Source organism: Rhinopithecus roxellana, chromosome 12 (assembly GCF_007565055.1).
Source record: "Rhinopithecus roxellana isolate Shanxi Qingling chromosome 12, ASM756505v1, whole genome shotgun sequence".
In the NCBI taxonomy this organism is placed as follows: Eukaryota; Metazoa; Chordata; class Mammalia; order Primates; family Cercopithecidae; genus Rhinopithecus; species Rhinopithecus roxellana.
This window is the reverse complement of record NC_044560.1, coordinates 23,257,361-23,273,963: the sequence shown is the minus strand read 5'-3', so window position 1 is coordinate 23,273,963 and position 16,603 is coordinate 23,257,361. Positions and strand designations below refer to the sequence as shown.

General features: G+C 61.0%; 1 protein-coding gene across 6 annotated transcripts; it reads left to right on the top strand.

Annotated features, from left to right (window-relative positions):
- Positions 1-92: 92 nt before the first annotated feature.
- SDF4 (stromal cell derived factor 4) lies at positions 93-15,434 on the top strand. 6 transcript variants are annotated; one of them, XR_004060338.1, is made up of 9 exons: positions 93-230; positions 3,339-3,810; positions 8,145-8,281; positions 8,756-8,869; positions 11,216-11,313; positions 12,521-12,611; positions 13,358-13,511; positions 13,647-13,822; positions 14,619-15,434. XR_004060338.1 is itself a non-coding variant. In XM_030941817.1 (9 exons), exons 2-9 carry the CDS (start codon positions 3,485-3,487, stop codon positions 14,793-14,795), a joined length of 1,278 nt encoding a protein of 425 aa, XP_030797677.1. In that variant the 5' UTR covers positions 93-230; positions 3,339-3,484; the 3' UTR covers positions 14,796-15,434. The 6 variants fall into 6 exon arrangements, 5 of the variants coding, with proteins under 5 accessions (XP_030797677.1, XP_010375484.1, XP_010375485.1 ...); XM_030941817.1 differs by having other exon boundaries at positions 13,353-13,511; XM_030941818.1 differs by lacking the exon at positions 93-230 and adding an exon at positions 607-824 and having other exon boundaries at positions 13,353-13,511.
- Positions 15,435-16,603: the final 1,169 nt, after the last annotated feature.

Here is a 16,603-nt window from a genome sequence, read left to right as displayed (position 1 = left end):
GCTCCAGGAGCGCCTGTCACGTGGCCTCGGGCACCCTTCTCATTGGTCAACCTCGCAACCGCTTCCGCCCGAAGGAGAGATGGTGGCTCCGGCGTCCCCTCAGTGAGGTCGCGCGCGTTCGCACCGCCTCCGCCCGCAAGAAAGATGGCAGCGGCCTGATCCGGGCCCGTTGACGGCGTCACGGGCGCTTCGCTCCGGTCCTCGGATCCCGGGCGCGGGGAGGCAGGCCGGTGAGTGAGGGGCCCGGGGCGGCCGTTGCAGGCCGCTGGGCCAAGTGTCCACGCCGGCCGGACGGCGAGGGCGGGTCTGGAGGCCGCCGCCGTCTCCCGCCCTGGGCTGGGGCATCGTCCGTCCGCTCGGCCTCGAGCCCTGGCGAGACTTCGCCGCCACCGGGGCTTCCGGGACTCCGGGGGGCAGGGACGGGCCGACGACGCGGGCCTCTCCGGCCGCCGGCACGTCTGATCTTCTATTGGCCAAAACCTACGAGTGCCACCGCGAAACGGAGGCCAAGGGAGTCTGGCTGGACTCGCGTTTATCGGCGAGGCGACCTTGGACAAGCTGTCGCTCTTCCCTGCGCCTCCGCTTCCGCTTCTGAACCTCGTGGACCCTCATCCCCACTTAGTAGGATTTGGAGATGCGAAGTCGGCTGCGTGGAGCCCTTGGTGCCTGGCTCAGAGGCGGTGTCATGAACCCTGTCGAGCTTTTGGAATCTAACCGTGTGTGTTAACCGCCGGAAGTAGCCGCGTTCCACCCGAGCTGAAGCCCGGGGATGGCAGAGACATAGCGTCTCTGCCTGAGCTGTTCACCACGTCCGCTTCGCAAGGGTGTGTTGGCTCCTTGCTGGGAACTGAGCTGCTGGGGGATGGCGAAGCGGAAACCCCATTCGGGTGGGACAGGCCCGCCCCGCTGTGCTGCGAGCCTCGCTCACCGTGATGGATACTCTGAAGCCAGGGGAGGAAGCGCCACTTGATGGACTCCTGATATTTATAGTTATTTTGGGGTTACTTTTTCCCACCTTTTTCGAGACAGGGTCTCATTTTTTTTTTTTTTTTTGAGACGGAGTCTCGCTCTGTCCACCAGGCTGGAGTGCGGTGGCCGGATCTCGGCTCACTGCAAGCTCCGCCTCCCGGGTTCAGGCCATTCTCCTGCCTCAGCCTCCCCAGTAGCTGGGACTACAGGCGCCCGCCACCACGCCCGGCTGATTTTTTGTATTTTTTGGTAGAGACGGGTTTTCACCGTGTTAGCCAGGATGGTCTCGATCTCCTGACCTCGTGATCCGCCCGCCTCAGCCTCCCAAAGTTCTGGGATTACACCCGCGCCCAGCCTTGTTTTTGTGTTTTAAAGAGACACAGTCTCACTGCGTTGCCCAGGCTGGTCTCACCGTCCTCCTGCCTCAAGTATACCGTGTAACTCATCAAGATAAGTAGAATCAAGAACTAGCTTTGTTCTCTCAGGAACAAAGTACAGTCTCTTTGCTTTGTACAAAATGTGTTTTATGACTGTAGTTAGTGGAGTCAGCACCAGGAGGAGGTATCTTGGTTCTTACCCAGGACACTCCCCTGGTCAGGCGAGCTGGGACAACAGGAACGGAATTATACCACCACTAGGGAAGGGAAAAGCCCTCAGCCATGTTCAGAAAATCAGGCCGGGTGCGTGGCTCACATCTGTAGTCCCAACACTTTGGGAGGCCAAGGCAGGAGAATCACTTGAGGTCAGGAGTTCGAGGCCAGCCTGGCCAACATGGCAAAACCCTATCTCTGCTAAAAATACAGAAATTAATGGAGCATGGTGGCGGGGCCTGTAATCCCAGCTAACTGGGAGGCCGAGGCAGGAGAATCACTTGACCTTGGGAGGCGGAGGTTGCAGTGAGCCGAGACTGCACCACTGCACTCCAGCCTGGGCGACAGAGTGAGACTCTCTCAAAAAAAAAAAAAAAAAAATCAGACGTGAGCCCCTCACCTGGGGTTTCCTTCCTTGGGTGACCCCTCCCTGTTGGTTTGTGGCAGAGACTGCACTGACTTCAGGGCCACTTTCATGGTGGCCCCACTGGCGTTTCTCGGTGCCTGGAGGCAGCATTTCTCCGTCTAATATTACACAAGGTAGCATTCGTTGAGCGCCTACTGTGTGCAGAGTGGCAGGTGCCAGGACAGTGAAGCTGAGTAAGACGGCCACAGGAGCCTCAGTCCATGTGTGTTCAGGGAACAGCTGCAACACGGGTTGGGGGGCCTCAGCGGCACCCGGAAAGACCCACAGGTGTTTGCCGGAGGAGCAGACTGTGAAAGTAGCAAGCTCGTGGGTGGGAAGGGCCCCGAGTTTCCTTTGGGATACATGAGGCATGAGGCCCTGCGAGCCCCTGCTTCCCACCAGGACTGGCCATGCCTCGACGCCAAGACAGGCTTCTGGGCTCCACAGCCTTGGCATTCGCTTACGAGTGTGGGCAAGGGCATGTGTGTGTAATATGTGCATGCATGAGTGTGGATGTGTGTGTGCACATCTGTGTGTGGGGGCTGTGTTTGCGGGGACCAGGCCCTGACACCCTCTGCCCTTAGGGTTGACTGTCTTCGCAAAGCCGGGGGGCAGGGGGGAGCCTCCTGTTTCTTAGTGAGAAGCTGAGGCCTGGGAGGCCACATGATTTAGCTAAGGTCATAGATCTCAAGAATGTTCAAGTCAGGGTCTGGAGAGTGACCGTAACCCCATGGGTCAGTGGCATGATGCCAGGAGGGACAGAGCCGGGCCCCACAGGAAGGCTGTGCTGTAGGTGTTGGGCGGCGGGGACAGGTTAGCCCCTGGAGGTGTTGACAGTTCAGGAGAGAGCTGGAAAGATGGAGAGACAGGGCTGAAAACTCAGTGTCTGTAAAATAGGGAAAAAAGACTAGGCACAGTGACTCATGCCTGTAATCCTAGCACCTTGGGAGACTGAGGCAAGAAGATCACTTGAAGCCAGGAGTTTGAGACCAGCCTGGGCAGTACAGCAAGACCCATCTCTGCAAAAGAAAATAAAAATAAATTAGCCGGGCATGGTGGTGCGCGCCTGTGGTTGCAGCTGCTCGGGTGGCTGAGGCGAGAGCATCACCTGAGCCCAGGAGTTCGTGGTTGCGACGAGCCGTGGTCGCCACTGCACTCCAGCCTGGGCAACAGAGCAAGACCCTGTTTCTAAAAATAAAGGAAAAAATACCACGTGTGGTCTGGGGAAAACAATGCCACATGGGGTCTGGAGAAAACGGTGCCACGTGTGGTCTGGATCCTGTGAATTGAGGATGTGTTTCATGTTGCAGAATAGACGTGCTTGGGGAAGTCTTTGCTAGTCTCACTAATGACATGTCTGTGTCTCTCTGCAGACCGTGAGCTTCTCGTCCCAGCCTGTAGCTGTCCTGGGGACACAGAGCCCTCTGTGGTGCCTGGGGCTTGGATTGGAGCCAGGACCTCACTTCCTCCTCTGCCCCTGCCCCTCCCAGCACCTGGCCCACACCCTACAGCCCACCCCATGGTCTGGTCCTGGGTGGCGATGGCGTCCAGGTGGGGTCCCCTCATCGCCCTGGCTCCACGCTGCCTCTGGCTCCTGGGGGCGATACTTCTGATGGATGCGTCAGCACGGCCTGCCAACCACTCGTCCACTCGAGAGAGGGCGGCCAACAGGGAGGAGAACGAGATCCTGCCCCCGGACCACCTGAACGGGGTGAAGCTGGAGATGGACGGGCACCTCAATCGGGGCTTCCACCAGGAGGTCTTCCTAGGCAAGGACCTGGGGGGCTTTGATGAGGACGTGGAGCCGCGGCGGAGCCGGAGGAAGCTGATGGTCATCTTCTCCAAGTAGGTGCCGCGTGTGCCCAGGCTGGGGGCCGCTGCATGCTCTCGCCCGTGTGTTCCTGTCCTGGCTTTGCGCAGCGGGGGGCGCCACATCCTGCGTCAGGACCTGCCGGGCTGCGAAGGCGTGCCGGTGATCAGCGCCACTTCCAGCCTGCTGTGTTTGCACTGAGGCCTGTGCTGGCAACACGGAGCGGCTTCTTGAAGGCCCTGGGTCCGGTGAGGGCTCAGAGGGCCAGAGTGGGCTGCGTGGCTGTCCCTAGGACAGCCTGGAGGAGGAGCCCACCCAGCACTGCGGTGGTCAGTGTCCTCCATGCTGAGGGGCAGATGCTGGCCACGGGCAGCCTCTGCAGGCTGCAGCACCAGTTGGACGAGGCCTGGCTGAGGAGTGAGGGGCAGCCACAGGCAGCTGGAGAGCTGGTACAGGGTGCTCTGGGCTCCTCCTGACACGCCCTCTACCCTGTGTGTCTGGAGTCCCTGTCACACTGGGCAGTGTGTCATATGTGGGCTGGGGGTGTGTGGGGTTGGCTTGTTTTGCTGGCCTGTTCGAGAGCAGAGCTATGCTGTCAGTGGCCCATCCTTGGCCATCACTGCCTCCGCCCTGCCAAGTCCCCGAGGCGCTCTCGCTGCCTCTGTGCCTAGTGCCGAGCTTTCTCCCCCGACCCCATCCTCGAGTCTCGGGAGCCTTGTGTAAGGGATCTAAGATGAGTCAACCTGACCACTCACCCACAAGGAGCCAGGTCCTGCACGGGAGCTTTACTCCTTGTGGCACAGCCAGGGTGCCCTGCGGTGTGGCCCTGGAGCCCATGTGCACTCAGCGCTGGCCTCACTCCTGGAGGCAGAGCAGGGTCAGGATGTGCCTGTGAGTCCTCCAGGCCAGCTGGGGTGCTGGGCAGGGAGCCAGGTGCAGGTGAGAGAACACCCTGGGCCTCCTGGGACCTGTGGGACCCAGACATACGGAGGCAGCCCCTGCCACAGGGCCTGGCCACAGGCTCACCTTCCCGCAGGGCCTGGTGCTCCAGGGCCAGTGCAGAGGGGCAGGTGGCAGAGCTGGTGAGCAAGGGGGTCGGACAGGGCTGGGGCCCAGGGGTGCAGGTGCAGGTAGGGAAGGTGTGAGGACTGGCCTGGCTGTGCCAGGGCCCTGGGCTGAGGGCCAGGCAGGAGGGCCTTGAGGATCCGGGTTTTTGGGTGGAGCACAGGTGAGCTGGTGGGACAGAGGCATGGTGCCAGCTGGAGGACCTGGGCGCCAGGTGTGGCGTCCCTTTGCCCCTCTCCCCAGATGGCGTGGTTCAGGGATCCTTTCGCAGCCTGAGTTCACTTGGTGGTGACCTGACCAACCATGAAGAGGTTGCTGGTGCTCCCTGGGGCCTGTCAGGTTCACTACCCCTGAGCTCACGAAGGCCTGGCTCACGGTGTCACGGGGGGAGGGTCCCCGTCCCTGCTCGGCCAGTGCTGGGGGTGGGCTGCATGCCTGGGTGAGGGGAGTTGAGGCGTCTGCTTGGTGCATCTCCGGCTGGACTGGGCTTTCTTTTTTGTGCCTGTAACGAAACCCGGAGCCGTCTCGTTTGAGGAGGAGGCGGGCGTGGAGGGTGGGACGTAGCAGCAGGTCTCCGGGTGTCCCTGACACCAGCGTCGAGCGGCGACAGCGGCCACCATGGGTGTTCAGACTTCCCTCCCCAGCATGCGGGTCCCTTCTCGCCCTGCTTCTGCGCAGGGCCCTGTCCCTCCAGGACCTATGTTCACTCAGCTGTCCTGTCTCCTCTGCCTCCTCTGGGCTGGGAGGGCATCTCAGACTCCTGTGTTTTTGTGGACGTAACAGTTCGGAGGAGGACTGAGCAGGAGGTTTTAGAATGTCCTTCAGTGGGATGTGTTTCCTCCTGACTGTACGGCGTTGAGGGTTTTTGGAAATAACCCCCAGAGGGGAGGTGCCCTGTCCTAGGGGCTTTTGAGCTTCACTTTCCTTCCCGCTTCCCAGCACCGTGAGATGCTCCAGGCTTTCCTTCCCGCTTCCTGGCACTGTGAGGTGCTCTAGGCTTGCCTCTATGCCGCCTGCCCCAGTGCAATAGCTGCCGCCTTTCCAGGGAGCCCTGGCTCCTGTGGCTGGAGCTGGAAGCCAGGGTCTGGGCACTGGGCATCTTGCCCTTGTCCTCTCAGGACTCAGAGCTCGATAACATGCGTGTGTACCAGCCCAGTCACGTCTGTGTGCTGCCAACCCTGTTCATGTGTGTGTGCTGTGTACACGCGGGTACTGGCCTGTGTACCTGCATGTGTGTATGCCAGTCCATGTACATGCACCGCCCTACAGCCATGTTTTCAGGCACCTGAGTTTGGATGACCGACTCCTCACTGACATCTTGACTGGAATCCTGCGCCACGTGGTTCTTTCCACCTTTTTGTTCTGCTCGTGTGCACCTATGTCTGTGGCGCATGTGGAGCATGTGGTGTCTGTGGCGTGTGTGGAGCACGTGCAGCGTGTGGCCCGTGTCTGTGGCACGTGTGGAGCATGTGGCCCGTGTCTGTGGTGTGTGTGGAACGTGTGGCATCTGTGACCCGTGTCTGTGGTGCATGTGCTCTGTGTGGAGCATGTGGCCTGTATCTGTGGCACGTGTGGAGCGTGTGGCCCATATCTGTGGTGTGTGTGGAGCGTGGCTGGAGCAGTCGTGGATGCTGCTGTCCACGCGAGGCTCCCCAGGTGCCCCACCTGCCACACGGCCATCCAGGCGGCACCCTCCCCGGCCGGTGTGCTGTGGGGACTGTGGAGCCGAGGGTGCCTCCCATGCCCATCCATCTCTGGGCTGCTGCGGCTGCTGAGGGAGGAGCGCTTGTGAGCGGTGGCCTGGCCGCCTCCTGTGGGGATGTCTGCCCAGTGCCTCTGAGCCGTGCCTGCGGTGTGTGCACCATGGAAGCTGGCCTGGCCCAGGTCCCAGAGGCCACACCCACCCGACGAGGGCCTGTTTGCCACCTGGTAACGTGGCTGTGGCTGCCCCTGAGTGGAGCATAGAGGCAAGGGGCCAGGGCACCCTACTCTCAAGGACACTTCCAGCAAATGCACCAGCCAGGGTCTCGAGACCTTGCACCTCTGGAAGCCCTGCCTCCCAGCGCTGTTGACCTGCGGGTTAGGTTTCCAACAGGTGAGCTCAGGACACGTGCAGCCTCAGCAGGGGCAGGTGCTTGTGGCTTCCACGAGGACATGATGGTAAAGCCGAGCTCTGTGAAGCTGGGATGGAAGTGACTTGTCCTGGGGCTTGTGGCCTCCTGACCTGGCCTGTGCTGGCCCCGTGTCCTCAGTCTGTGTCCCTGTCCCCCAAGTCTTTGGACACAATGTTAAGTCCCCACACGCTCTTTTTCCTCAGTCTTATCACTTGACGTTTATATGAAGGGTTTTGTTTTGTCTTGTTTCGAGTCAGGGTCTTGCTGTGCCGCCCAGGCTGGAGTGCAGTGGTGTTATCACAGTTCGCTGCAAGCCTCCATGCCCCAGGTTCAGGCGGTCCTCCCATCCCAGCCTCTTGAGTAGCTGAGACCACAGATGCACGCCATTGCACCTGTCAGATTTTCGTAATTGTTTTTTGTAGAGGTGGGGGTCTCCCTATGTTGCCCAGGCTGGTCTTGAACTCCTGGGCTCAAGTGATGCATCCGTCTCGGCCTCCCAGCGGGCTGGGATTATAGGTGTGGCCACTGGGTCCGGCCTGTATGAAGGTTTTTCTGTAGCCACACGCGAAGCATCTAAAATAAAACATGGGCTGGGCCTGGTGGCCACACCTGGAATCCTAGCACGTGGGGAGGCTGAGGTGGGCGGATCATTTGAGGTCAGGAGTTTGAGACCAGCCTGGCCAGCATGATGAAACCCTATTTCTACTAAAAATACAAAAATCAGCCCGGCGTGGTGGCGGGCCCCTGTAATCCCAGCTACTTGGGAGGCTGAGGCAGGAGAATCACTTGAACCTGGGAGGTGGAACTTGCAGTGAGCCGAGATTGCGCCATTGCACTCCAGCCTGGGCGACAGAGTGCGACTCCGTCTCAAAAAATTAAACGTGAAGAGTGTGACTTTTGGAAGCTGTGGTTGGAGAGCGGGGTCTGGTGGTGATTCTGTGTGATGGAGGGGGAGGGTCCATGCATCCCCCTGGGGAGGGGACCGTGGCATCCACCTTCCCCAGTGTCTCTGGCGTGCCCCCCACCCCGGCTCCCACGTCCCAGATGTTTCTTGCGTCGTCCGGTGGAGCCTGTCACCATTGGTGGCAGGTTCACACTGCCATGGAGTACTGGGCTGGTGGCGTCCATCTGGCTGTTCAGGGTCCTGGGGGCCCAGTCTGATGGCCGCCTGCCCATCTGCTGTCCTGCAGGGTGGACGTGAACACCGACCGGAAGATCAGTGCCAAGGAGATGCAGCGCTGGATCATGGAGAAGACGGCTGAGCACTTCCAGGAGGCCATGGAGGAGAGCAAGACACACTTCCGTGCCGTGGACCCCGATGGGGATGGTACTGCGGCCTGGCCGGCGTGGGTGGGGCGGTGGGTGGGACGGGCAGGGCCATGGGCCTTGCCTGGTGCCTGGAGGGCAGACAGGCCAGTTCTGAGGGATGGGCGGCAGGGAAGCATCAGCCGGAGACCCCGAGGTGCGGTGGGGCGCGTGAAAGCTGGGTTCGTGATGCCAGAATCTTGGTGACAAAGACATGAGCGCCAAGCACTGGGCGTGGCCCATGGAAGTTGCCTCTTAGGACTTTGGGGCCTTCACCTGGTGGTGTCTATGCCTCTCGGTGGCCCCGAGGCATAGACATTCCCAGCTGGCCTCACAGGTGAGGAGGCGGGTGCGGGGTGCTGGCCGGGAACTTGGGGCTCCAGACACTGGCATCCTGCCGCCTCCAGCCTGGGCAGCAGAGCAATACCCCATCTTAATGGAAAAAGAAGTTCGGCTCAGTGTCAGACATCCTGACAGGCGTGACCTGCTCTTCCAGGCCACGTGTCATGGGACGAGTATAAGGTGAAGTTTTTGGCGAGTAAAGGCCATAGCGAGAAGGAGGTTGCCGACGCCATCAGGCTCAACGAGGAGCTCAAAGTGGACGAGGAAAGTGAGTGCTCAGCCAGGCTCCTGCCGCAGGCCTGAGGCCTCCCATGCGTGCGTGTGTGCGTGTCGTGTGTACGAGTGCACCGTGCATGTGCGTGTCGTGTGTACGAGTGCGCCGTGCATGTGTGGGTGTGCTTGTGAGTACATCCGGGTGGCTGTTTGTGTGTGCTCGTGAGTACATGCAGGTGAGTCGCCCTCACGCCCATTGTATGTGCTCATGCACACGTGTTCATCCTAACTGTATGGCCCAACCTGAGTGGTGGTGGCTGTCAGAAGGGAAGTGGATGAGGCCATTTCCGACCCAGGCGCCACCCAGGGGTTTGGTGGGGAGCGTGTGAGCTGTGCCTGGGCGGCTCTCAACTCTGCTGGTCACGGCACCTTCACGGCCGTTGTTCAGTTAGGTCCTGCAGAGAATCTGAGGCTGTGCGTCTGGGGTGGGGCCTGCCCCATACTCCGAAGGCCACCTGAGGCAGAGTTTCCCAGGGAGCGGGCATGGCCTGTGCCTAAGGGCTTGGCCCTGTGGTTTGGGTCTGCTGGAGACATCTCTGTGGCCGTCAGGTGGTCACCAGAGTGGTCAGGTCCCGGGGGGAGGCTCTTCCTTGGGTCTGGGGTGTGGCCGTTGGTCGGCAGGGCAACCTCAGCCCTGGGCGGGTCTCAGCTGGTGCCTCTGTGTGAAGAGGGTGGGGCCAGGTGGGGCCCGGCACCCGGGCTAAGGCCAGGCGAGGGGAGAGCCAGGCCACCCTGCACAGGGGCAGGTCTGGGGGCGCTGTCCAGGCAGAAGCCCCTGCTGGCTCAGTCGTGAGGCACAGTTGAGCGGTTCTGCGGCTGCCACCCTGGGGCTCTGCGTGCCCTTCCTGGTTGTGCCTGTTGTCTGGTTTGGGCTTTGTGGAGAATGTGCGGTGACACCTGTTCCATCGCATCTTGGCTTCCTGGGGCGGCATCTCTGCTGCCTGCGGGGCTGGTCACGTGATATGGGGCCGCTCCTGGCAGGCTGGGCGTATCTTACACCTTTATTTTTTGTGCCTGCTCAACCTATCAGTAGCACACATTTCCTCACCAGAGTCTGAAGGCAAACCACCCCTTAATTTATTTCTTTTTTCTTGAGATGGTCTCACTCTGCTGCCCACCCTGCAGTGCAGTGGTGCAGTCTCAGCTCCCTGTAGCCGTACCTTCCCGGGCTCAAGGCGATCCTCCCACCTCAGCCTCCCAGGGGGCTGGGACCTCAGTCACCATCACCATGCCGGGCTGATTTTTGTATTTTTTGTATGGACGGATTTTGCTCTGTTGGCCAGGTTGGCCTGAAACTCCTGGACTCAAGTGATCCGCCCACTGCAGCCTCCCAGAGGGATCGGCGTGAGCCACTGTGCCTGGTCTTAACCTCTCTTTTTTTAATTTTTAATTTTTTATTGTTTGAGAGTGAGGGTCTCACTGTTGCCCAGGCTGGAGTGCAGTGGTGCAATCTCGGCTTTCTGCAGCCTCCACATCCTGGGCTCAATCTGTCCTCCTTGGAGAATAAAAAAAGTAAAGGTGTAAGATACGTTCCTGCCAGGAACGGCCCATATCATGTGACCAGCCCCCATGGCGGGGCGGCCTCCTGAGTAACTGGGACTACCAGTGCATGCCACCATGCCCCACTGATTCAAAAATATATGTTTTGTAGACACAAGGTCTCCTCACGTTGCCTTAGGCAGGTGTCAAACTCGGGGTTTGAGAAGGTTCAAGTGACCCACCCGCCTCGGCCTCCCCCCGTCCTGGGGTTGCAGGCATGAGCTCGTGTGCCTGGCCTTGACCTTCTAGAATGATGTGGAGACTTTTGAGCCTGTTGGCTCTGCCTGTCCTCCCAGTTCATGTACTCTCATCTGGAGTTTGGTCGTGTCCTTTCTAAATTTTACCAATTGGACGTTAAAAAAACTAAAAAAGGCCGGGTGCAGTGGCTCACACCTGTAATCCCAGCACTTTGGGAGGTCGAGGCAGGCGGATCACGAGGTCAGGAGATCGAGACCATCCTGGCTGAACACGGTGAAACCCCGTCTCTACTAAAAATACAAAAACTAGCCCGGCGTGGTGGCGGGCGCCTGTAGTCCCAGCTACTCAGGAGGCTGAGGCAGGAGAATGGCGTGAACCCGGGAGGTGGAGCTTGCAGTGAGCTGAGATCGCGCCACTGCACTCCAGCCTGAGTGACAGAGCGAGACTCCGTCTCAAAAAAAAAAACTAAACTAAAAATAAGAGGATCTCCCTGCGTTGCCCAGGCTGGTCTCGAACTCCTGCCTCGGCCTCTCAGCATGCTGGGATTATAGGCACAAATCCCAGTACCCGACCAAATTGTATGTTGTTATTTCCTTTCCGAAAGAGTGGTTTACATTTTCCTCACCGCACACGGTTTGTGCCTCCACTCCGGGTCCCGCATTCCCTGCCGTCCTGCCAGCACCTTTAACCTTCGTCCCGTTGGTGAGCTTTGGCGCAGCAAGTCCAGCCTGTTGGTGATGTGCTGGGGTGGGAGGCCCTTGTGTTTGCCCGCCCCCCAACTCCGATTGTGTCTGTCTGTCCTTGGTGCCATTTTCTGCCCAGGACATGTCCCACCTGGACCTAGAGCTCTGTGACATCCCTCTGAAGCCTTCGTCTGCCTTTGGGGCTCAGCAGAGGTGTATTTAGAATTCACTCTGCGTTCTGGAGGTCCCCGTGCGTGCTGAGGTGCCGTTCCCTGCCCAACCGTGTCTGATCCGTCTTGGCCCCCCCGACCTCAGGGTGCCTAGGACCCCCCCACCCCTTCGAGTATTTGGTTTCTGGCTCGGGAAGAGCAGCTGCCGGGTCCTGGAGGGAGGGCCTGGGAAGCACTGGCAGGCGTTGCTCCTGTGACCTCCGACCCCTCCCTGCATGGCTCCTGTGAGGGCCATGGCATGAGTCCTGGGGCTGCTGTCCTTGCGCTGCAGACCTGATTCTGGGGACTGTGGTGAAGGCGTGGCAGGCGGGCATCGCCCCTGTCCCCCGCCTCCATTGCTACATCTCTCTGGGTCTGAGGTTGGGGCTGGGCGGCGGCTGTGAGAATCCTCTGCTGGAGAAGGCAGCTCTCAGCTGGCCTGTCTGGGGCATCTGTGCCTGTCCTGAGTGAGTCTCAGTTCGGCCCCGTCCATCCCTCCCAGGAGCTGCGGTGGAGCAGACAGGGAGGGGTGCCCCAGGACCCACAGCCCCGTCACTCCTGTCTTCCTTTAAGTGAACTGGTCGTGTAGGAGGAGGTTGTTCAGAAAGGGATAAGAGGAGATGGCAACTGGGCTTCATCCTCCTGCAGTGACTGTGACCCAGAGGCTGCTGGGTTTGTGGCAGGGGCTGCGGCCAGGGCAGAGTTGGGCCTCACTTGCAGGGGCTGAGCCTCAACACTGGACTTGGCCACTGACCACAGCGAATCCCAAGATGGGGCAGGAGGTTGTGTTTCTGCCCTGGAGACCGAGACAGGCCCGGGCTGAGGGTGGCATGGGGCCCTTGGGATGCGTGGGGACCTCGGGGTGAGGAGGTCGTCAGGGCTGGGAGGGCACAGCGGGAGCGCGGGGGCCACACACCCAGAGGCAGCACCTGTGTCCCAGCCGGGAGGCTCTGCTCAGCCCTCGTCTCAGTCATTTCTAGAAACTGTGTTTTCCTCCCTGTGACGTCACGCATGAAGGAAACGGAAAGGGCAGTGAGTCCTTCGCCCTGCAGCAGCCAGGGCAGCGCCTGCGTGCGGGTGATTCGCTCCTCTGGAGGGGCAGATGCGGGTGTGTGTGTGGGGGGCCCAGGCCCATCCTGAGGGGTCCCGGGCATGAGGGGGTCTGAGCTATGTCCTGGGGGGTCTGGGCTATGGGGAGGTTCTGGATCATGTCTTGGGGTATCTGGGCTGTGTAGGGGGTCCAGGCCATATCTTGGGGGTCCAGGCTGTGTGGGGGTCCAGATTCTGACTTGGGGGTCTGGGCTCTGTCCGTGGGGAGTCAGGGCCATCCATGTATTGGGGGGTCTGAGGTGGGGAGTCCAGGCTGTCTTGGGGTGTCTGGGCTGTGTGGGGGCTCCAGATTCTGTCTTGGGAGTCTGGACTGTGCCCGTGGGGAGTCATGGCCATCCATGTATTGGGGGGTCCCGGGTAGGGGGTCCAGGCTGTCTTGTATCTGGGCTGTGTGGGGGGGTCCAGACTGTCTTGGGGTGTCTGGGCTGTGTGGGGGTCCAGGCTGTCTTGGGGTGTCTGGGCTGTGTGTGGGGGGGCCTGGGTTATATCTTGGGGGGATCCAAGCTATGTCTTTGGCGATCAGGCCTGTGGGGGGCTCTGGGTTATGTCTTGGCGGGGGGGTCCAGGCTGTGTCTTGGGGGTCTGGGCCATGTCCGGGGGACCTGTGAATCCTGGAGGGTGGGGCCCCGGTCTCGTGGGTGGCTACGTCCCTCAAGTTCAGGCAGCACCTCTCGGAGCTTTCTGGATTTGCGTGCTGGCGTCTGTCTGCCTCAATGCCCACAGGCTGCGCCCCTCTCAGCACAGGAAGTCCTGGAGAACCTGAAGGACCGCTGGTACCAGGCGGACAGCCCCCCCGCGGACCTGCTGCTGACAGAGGAAGAGTTCCTGTCGTTCCTCCACCCCGAGCACAGCCGGGGGATGCTCAGGTTCATGGTGAAGGAGATCGTCCGGGACCTGGGTGAGGCTGGGTCCAGCCTGGCTGGTGCGCCAGGGCCCGGGGACCAACGGCAGGGGCCGGGGATCGCCGGGAAGTCGGGTCAGGTCCTGCGGGAGCCCCAGCCTGGGTGTGGGCTGATTCATTCCCGTCTCGCAGACCAGGACGGTGACAAGCAGCTCTCTCTGCCTGAGTTCGTCTCCCTGCCCGTGGGTACCGTGGAGAACCAGCAGGGCCAGGACATTGACGACAACTGGGTGAGAGACAGAAAAAAGGAGTTTGAGGAGCTCATTGACTCCAACCACGACGGCATCGTGACCGCAGAGGAGCTGGAGGTGAGCCCTGGCGCAGCCACGTCCCGGAGCCAGCCCTGCGAGGCACTATGCGCGGAGGGGCCGGCGGATCTGGGCCTGAGACAGGAGGCCATGCTGGTGTCCAGCCTGAGACTCCCCCGGGCGGGTCACTGGGGCGTTTGCTCAGTGGCGTCCACCAGACCGGGTGGCCATGGTTGGCGTTTAGGTTCGAATGGATTAGAGACAGGCTAGCCTGGCCGGGCTCCATCTTCAGGTTCTCACGGCCCCTTTTGAACAGGACCACAAGGGGAAGCTCCTGCTGGGCCCAGCTTGGAGGCAGGTGCAGGTGGGTGGGGCGGGCTGTGCCACATGCCTGGAATTTACCACCTTCCTTTGAAGCGTTTTCACTGGTATCATGTGTAGGCTTGTTTGTCTCCCACTGCTGAATGAGTCATCTTGTTTTTATGTAGAATCCTGTGATCCCTGGCGACAGCCAGTGAGCCCGGCCCAGGTTAGGGATCCTTCAGAACTGGGGTCCAGGCCGGTGTAGCCCCTGTGCCCCGTGAGCCCTGCCGGCCATGGGCAGGCCTTCCAGGGCCCCGGCTTCTCCCTGCCCTGTGCTCTTCTCATTTGTGCTGCCTCCCTTCGGGAACCTTCCAGAACATGCCCACACTCCTGCTGCAGCCAGCAGGCACCTTAAATAGCCACTTCGTGTGGATGACCGCGGAGCTCGGGCCCAGCTGTTCCTCCCCTGAGCGGAGCCCGGAGGGCCTCCCGGGTGGCTGGCACTGGGAGGGGGAAAGGCGGACGCTGACCTGTGTGCCCCGCTCGCCCGCAGAGCTACATGGACCCCATGAACGAGTACAACGCCCTGAACGAGGCCAAGCAGATGATCGCGGTCGCCGACGAGAACCAGAACCACCACCTGGAGCCCGAGGAGGTGCTCAAGTACAGCGAGTTCTTCACGGGCAGCAAGCTGGTGGACTACGCGCGCAGCGTGCACGAGGAGTTCTGAGCGCCCAGCCGCGCCCCACGCCGCCCCCCACGCACCACCAGAGCGGCCCCGTGGGTGACTCCAGGCGCCCTGGCTGTCCCGGACCCCAGCCCCTCCCTGCCACCCACCACCGGCCGACCGTGGCCGCCCCAGTTGATCAGCGACGAGTCCCCCCACAGCGCGCACCCCCGCGAGGCTCAGCGAGGCGTCCCCTCCGCAGCGCGCACCCCGGCGAGGCTTCTGCTGTGATGCGGCCGGGGTGCGGGGCTAAGCTGCGGCTCCGCGTCGCCTCCTCCTCCCTGGTCCCTCGAAATCGCTGCATCTCACTTCTGAGAACGAAATCTCGCTTCAGTCACTCTGTCAAAGGCGCTGACCACATCGCGGCCGGAACCCCTGGGCCCGGCCCCTCCCAGGGCCACCGCTCCGTGGGAAATAACAGCTTCTCCATTTCCTTGAAAACTGAACGATTATTAAAAATAGATTAAACTTCGCTGGAAATGAGTAGCCAGGAAGTTCAGGGGAGGGCGCCTGGTCCTTCCCGGCCTGGCAGGTTGGAGCCACCCAGGTCCCACAGCTGCCACCGAGAAAATGCGAATATTTGTTGAGACAAGAATCACATTAATTTACTGTAAACATAGTTGCCTTTTTTGGTCAGCTTCATTCTTTGGGTGTGAAACAAAACACAACACCAGCGTGGCACATTTGTGGTCAGAGTTTCCACTGGAGCGCTGGAGGCTGGTGCTGGGTCAGGCGGAGGTCGTGGTCCGTTGGAGGTGATTCTCCTGGCCGGCAGGGATGGCAGGGGCTCTGGGAGGACAGAGGGCAGCGCTGTGTGTGTGAGCAGGGGTCCTGGGGGCAGCAGAAGTGTCCATTCAGTTTGGGGTTTGGACATTTAAGGCAGGAGCCAGAGCCACCTAGGGGAGTTTTGGGTGGAGAATGGCAAGGCCTTCAGTTGCAGAGGAGCGGGCCCAGCCCCGGGAGGGGCAGAGAATGGGGGGTGTGAGGACGGCTGGTGGGGGTCCTGCCCTGTGGCGTGTGGGGGCCCAGGTTCTTTCCTGGCTTTCCCGGCGGGAGCTCAGGGAAGCCAGGAGTGCCCCCTCCTCAGTCTGCCCTACAGTGCCTGTGTGGCCTCTGCCCAGAGCCCACCTGCCCAGGGGACCCTACGGGGCTGAGAGGGCAGGTTGGCACCTGGGCTGGTTCCCAGGCAAACAGGATTCACAGTGCCATGGCCAGGCAGGTGTTGGGAGGAAGGTCCCACGCCCTGCTGGAAGGGGCTGTAATTCCCTGGAGCCAACCTTCGGTGGCCTGGACTTTGCCCTTCCCCATCCATGGCCCCAGGCCAGAGCCAGGGACCATCACAGCCACAGCAGCTGAGGGCCGTGCACCCACCCATAAGTGGGAGGTGTGAGCTGAGATCATGCTGGACTGGACATGAGGGCGGGGGGACAGCTGGGTGTGTGGTGGCACCTGACCCCTCAGAGGTCCCGGCCACCTCCAGTCTGGTACTAGAGGAGCAGTGGCCACCCACAGGCTGCCCTGGGCCGCCCGCGACACCACTGTGCGGAGTGGGGAGCCCAGCCCCCGGGGAGGCGGTTTGAGCTGCAGGCTGCCTTGCAGACCTCGGGTGTCCTGAGCTCTGGGTTGGTGTCCAGTCTCCTGTGGCCACTGACATCCGGTTCCGTGGACACAGTGGGGCTTTCTCGGACCTGTGACCTTCAGCCCAGGACAAGGAGACCTAAGCTTCCTGGGCAGCTTCAAGCAGGAGGCGCCATGCCCTACCCTGGGGCCACTGCAGGTGCCAGCAACGTGCTGCGGGTGCCCTCTCCATG

Bases quoted from the DNA above. Each gene is read 5' to 3' on its own strand.
- SDF4 (XM_030941817.1), top strand. From the start codon at position 3,485: ATGGTCTGGTCCTGGGTGGCGATGGCGTCCAGGTGGGGTCCCCTCATC. The intron at 3,811-8,144 runs GTAGGTGCCGCG...GCTGTCCTGCAG, and splicing joins CTGATGGTCATCTTCTCCAA to GGTGGACGTGAACACCGACC. The intron at 13,823-14,618 runs GTGAGCCCTGGC...GCTCGCCCGCAG, and splicing joins TGACCGCAGAGGAGCTGGAG to AGCTACATGGACCCCATGAA.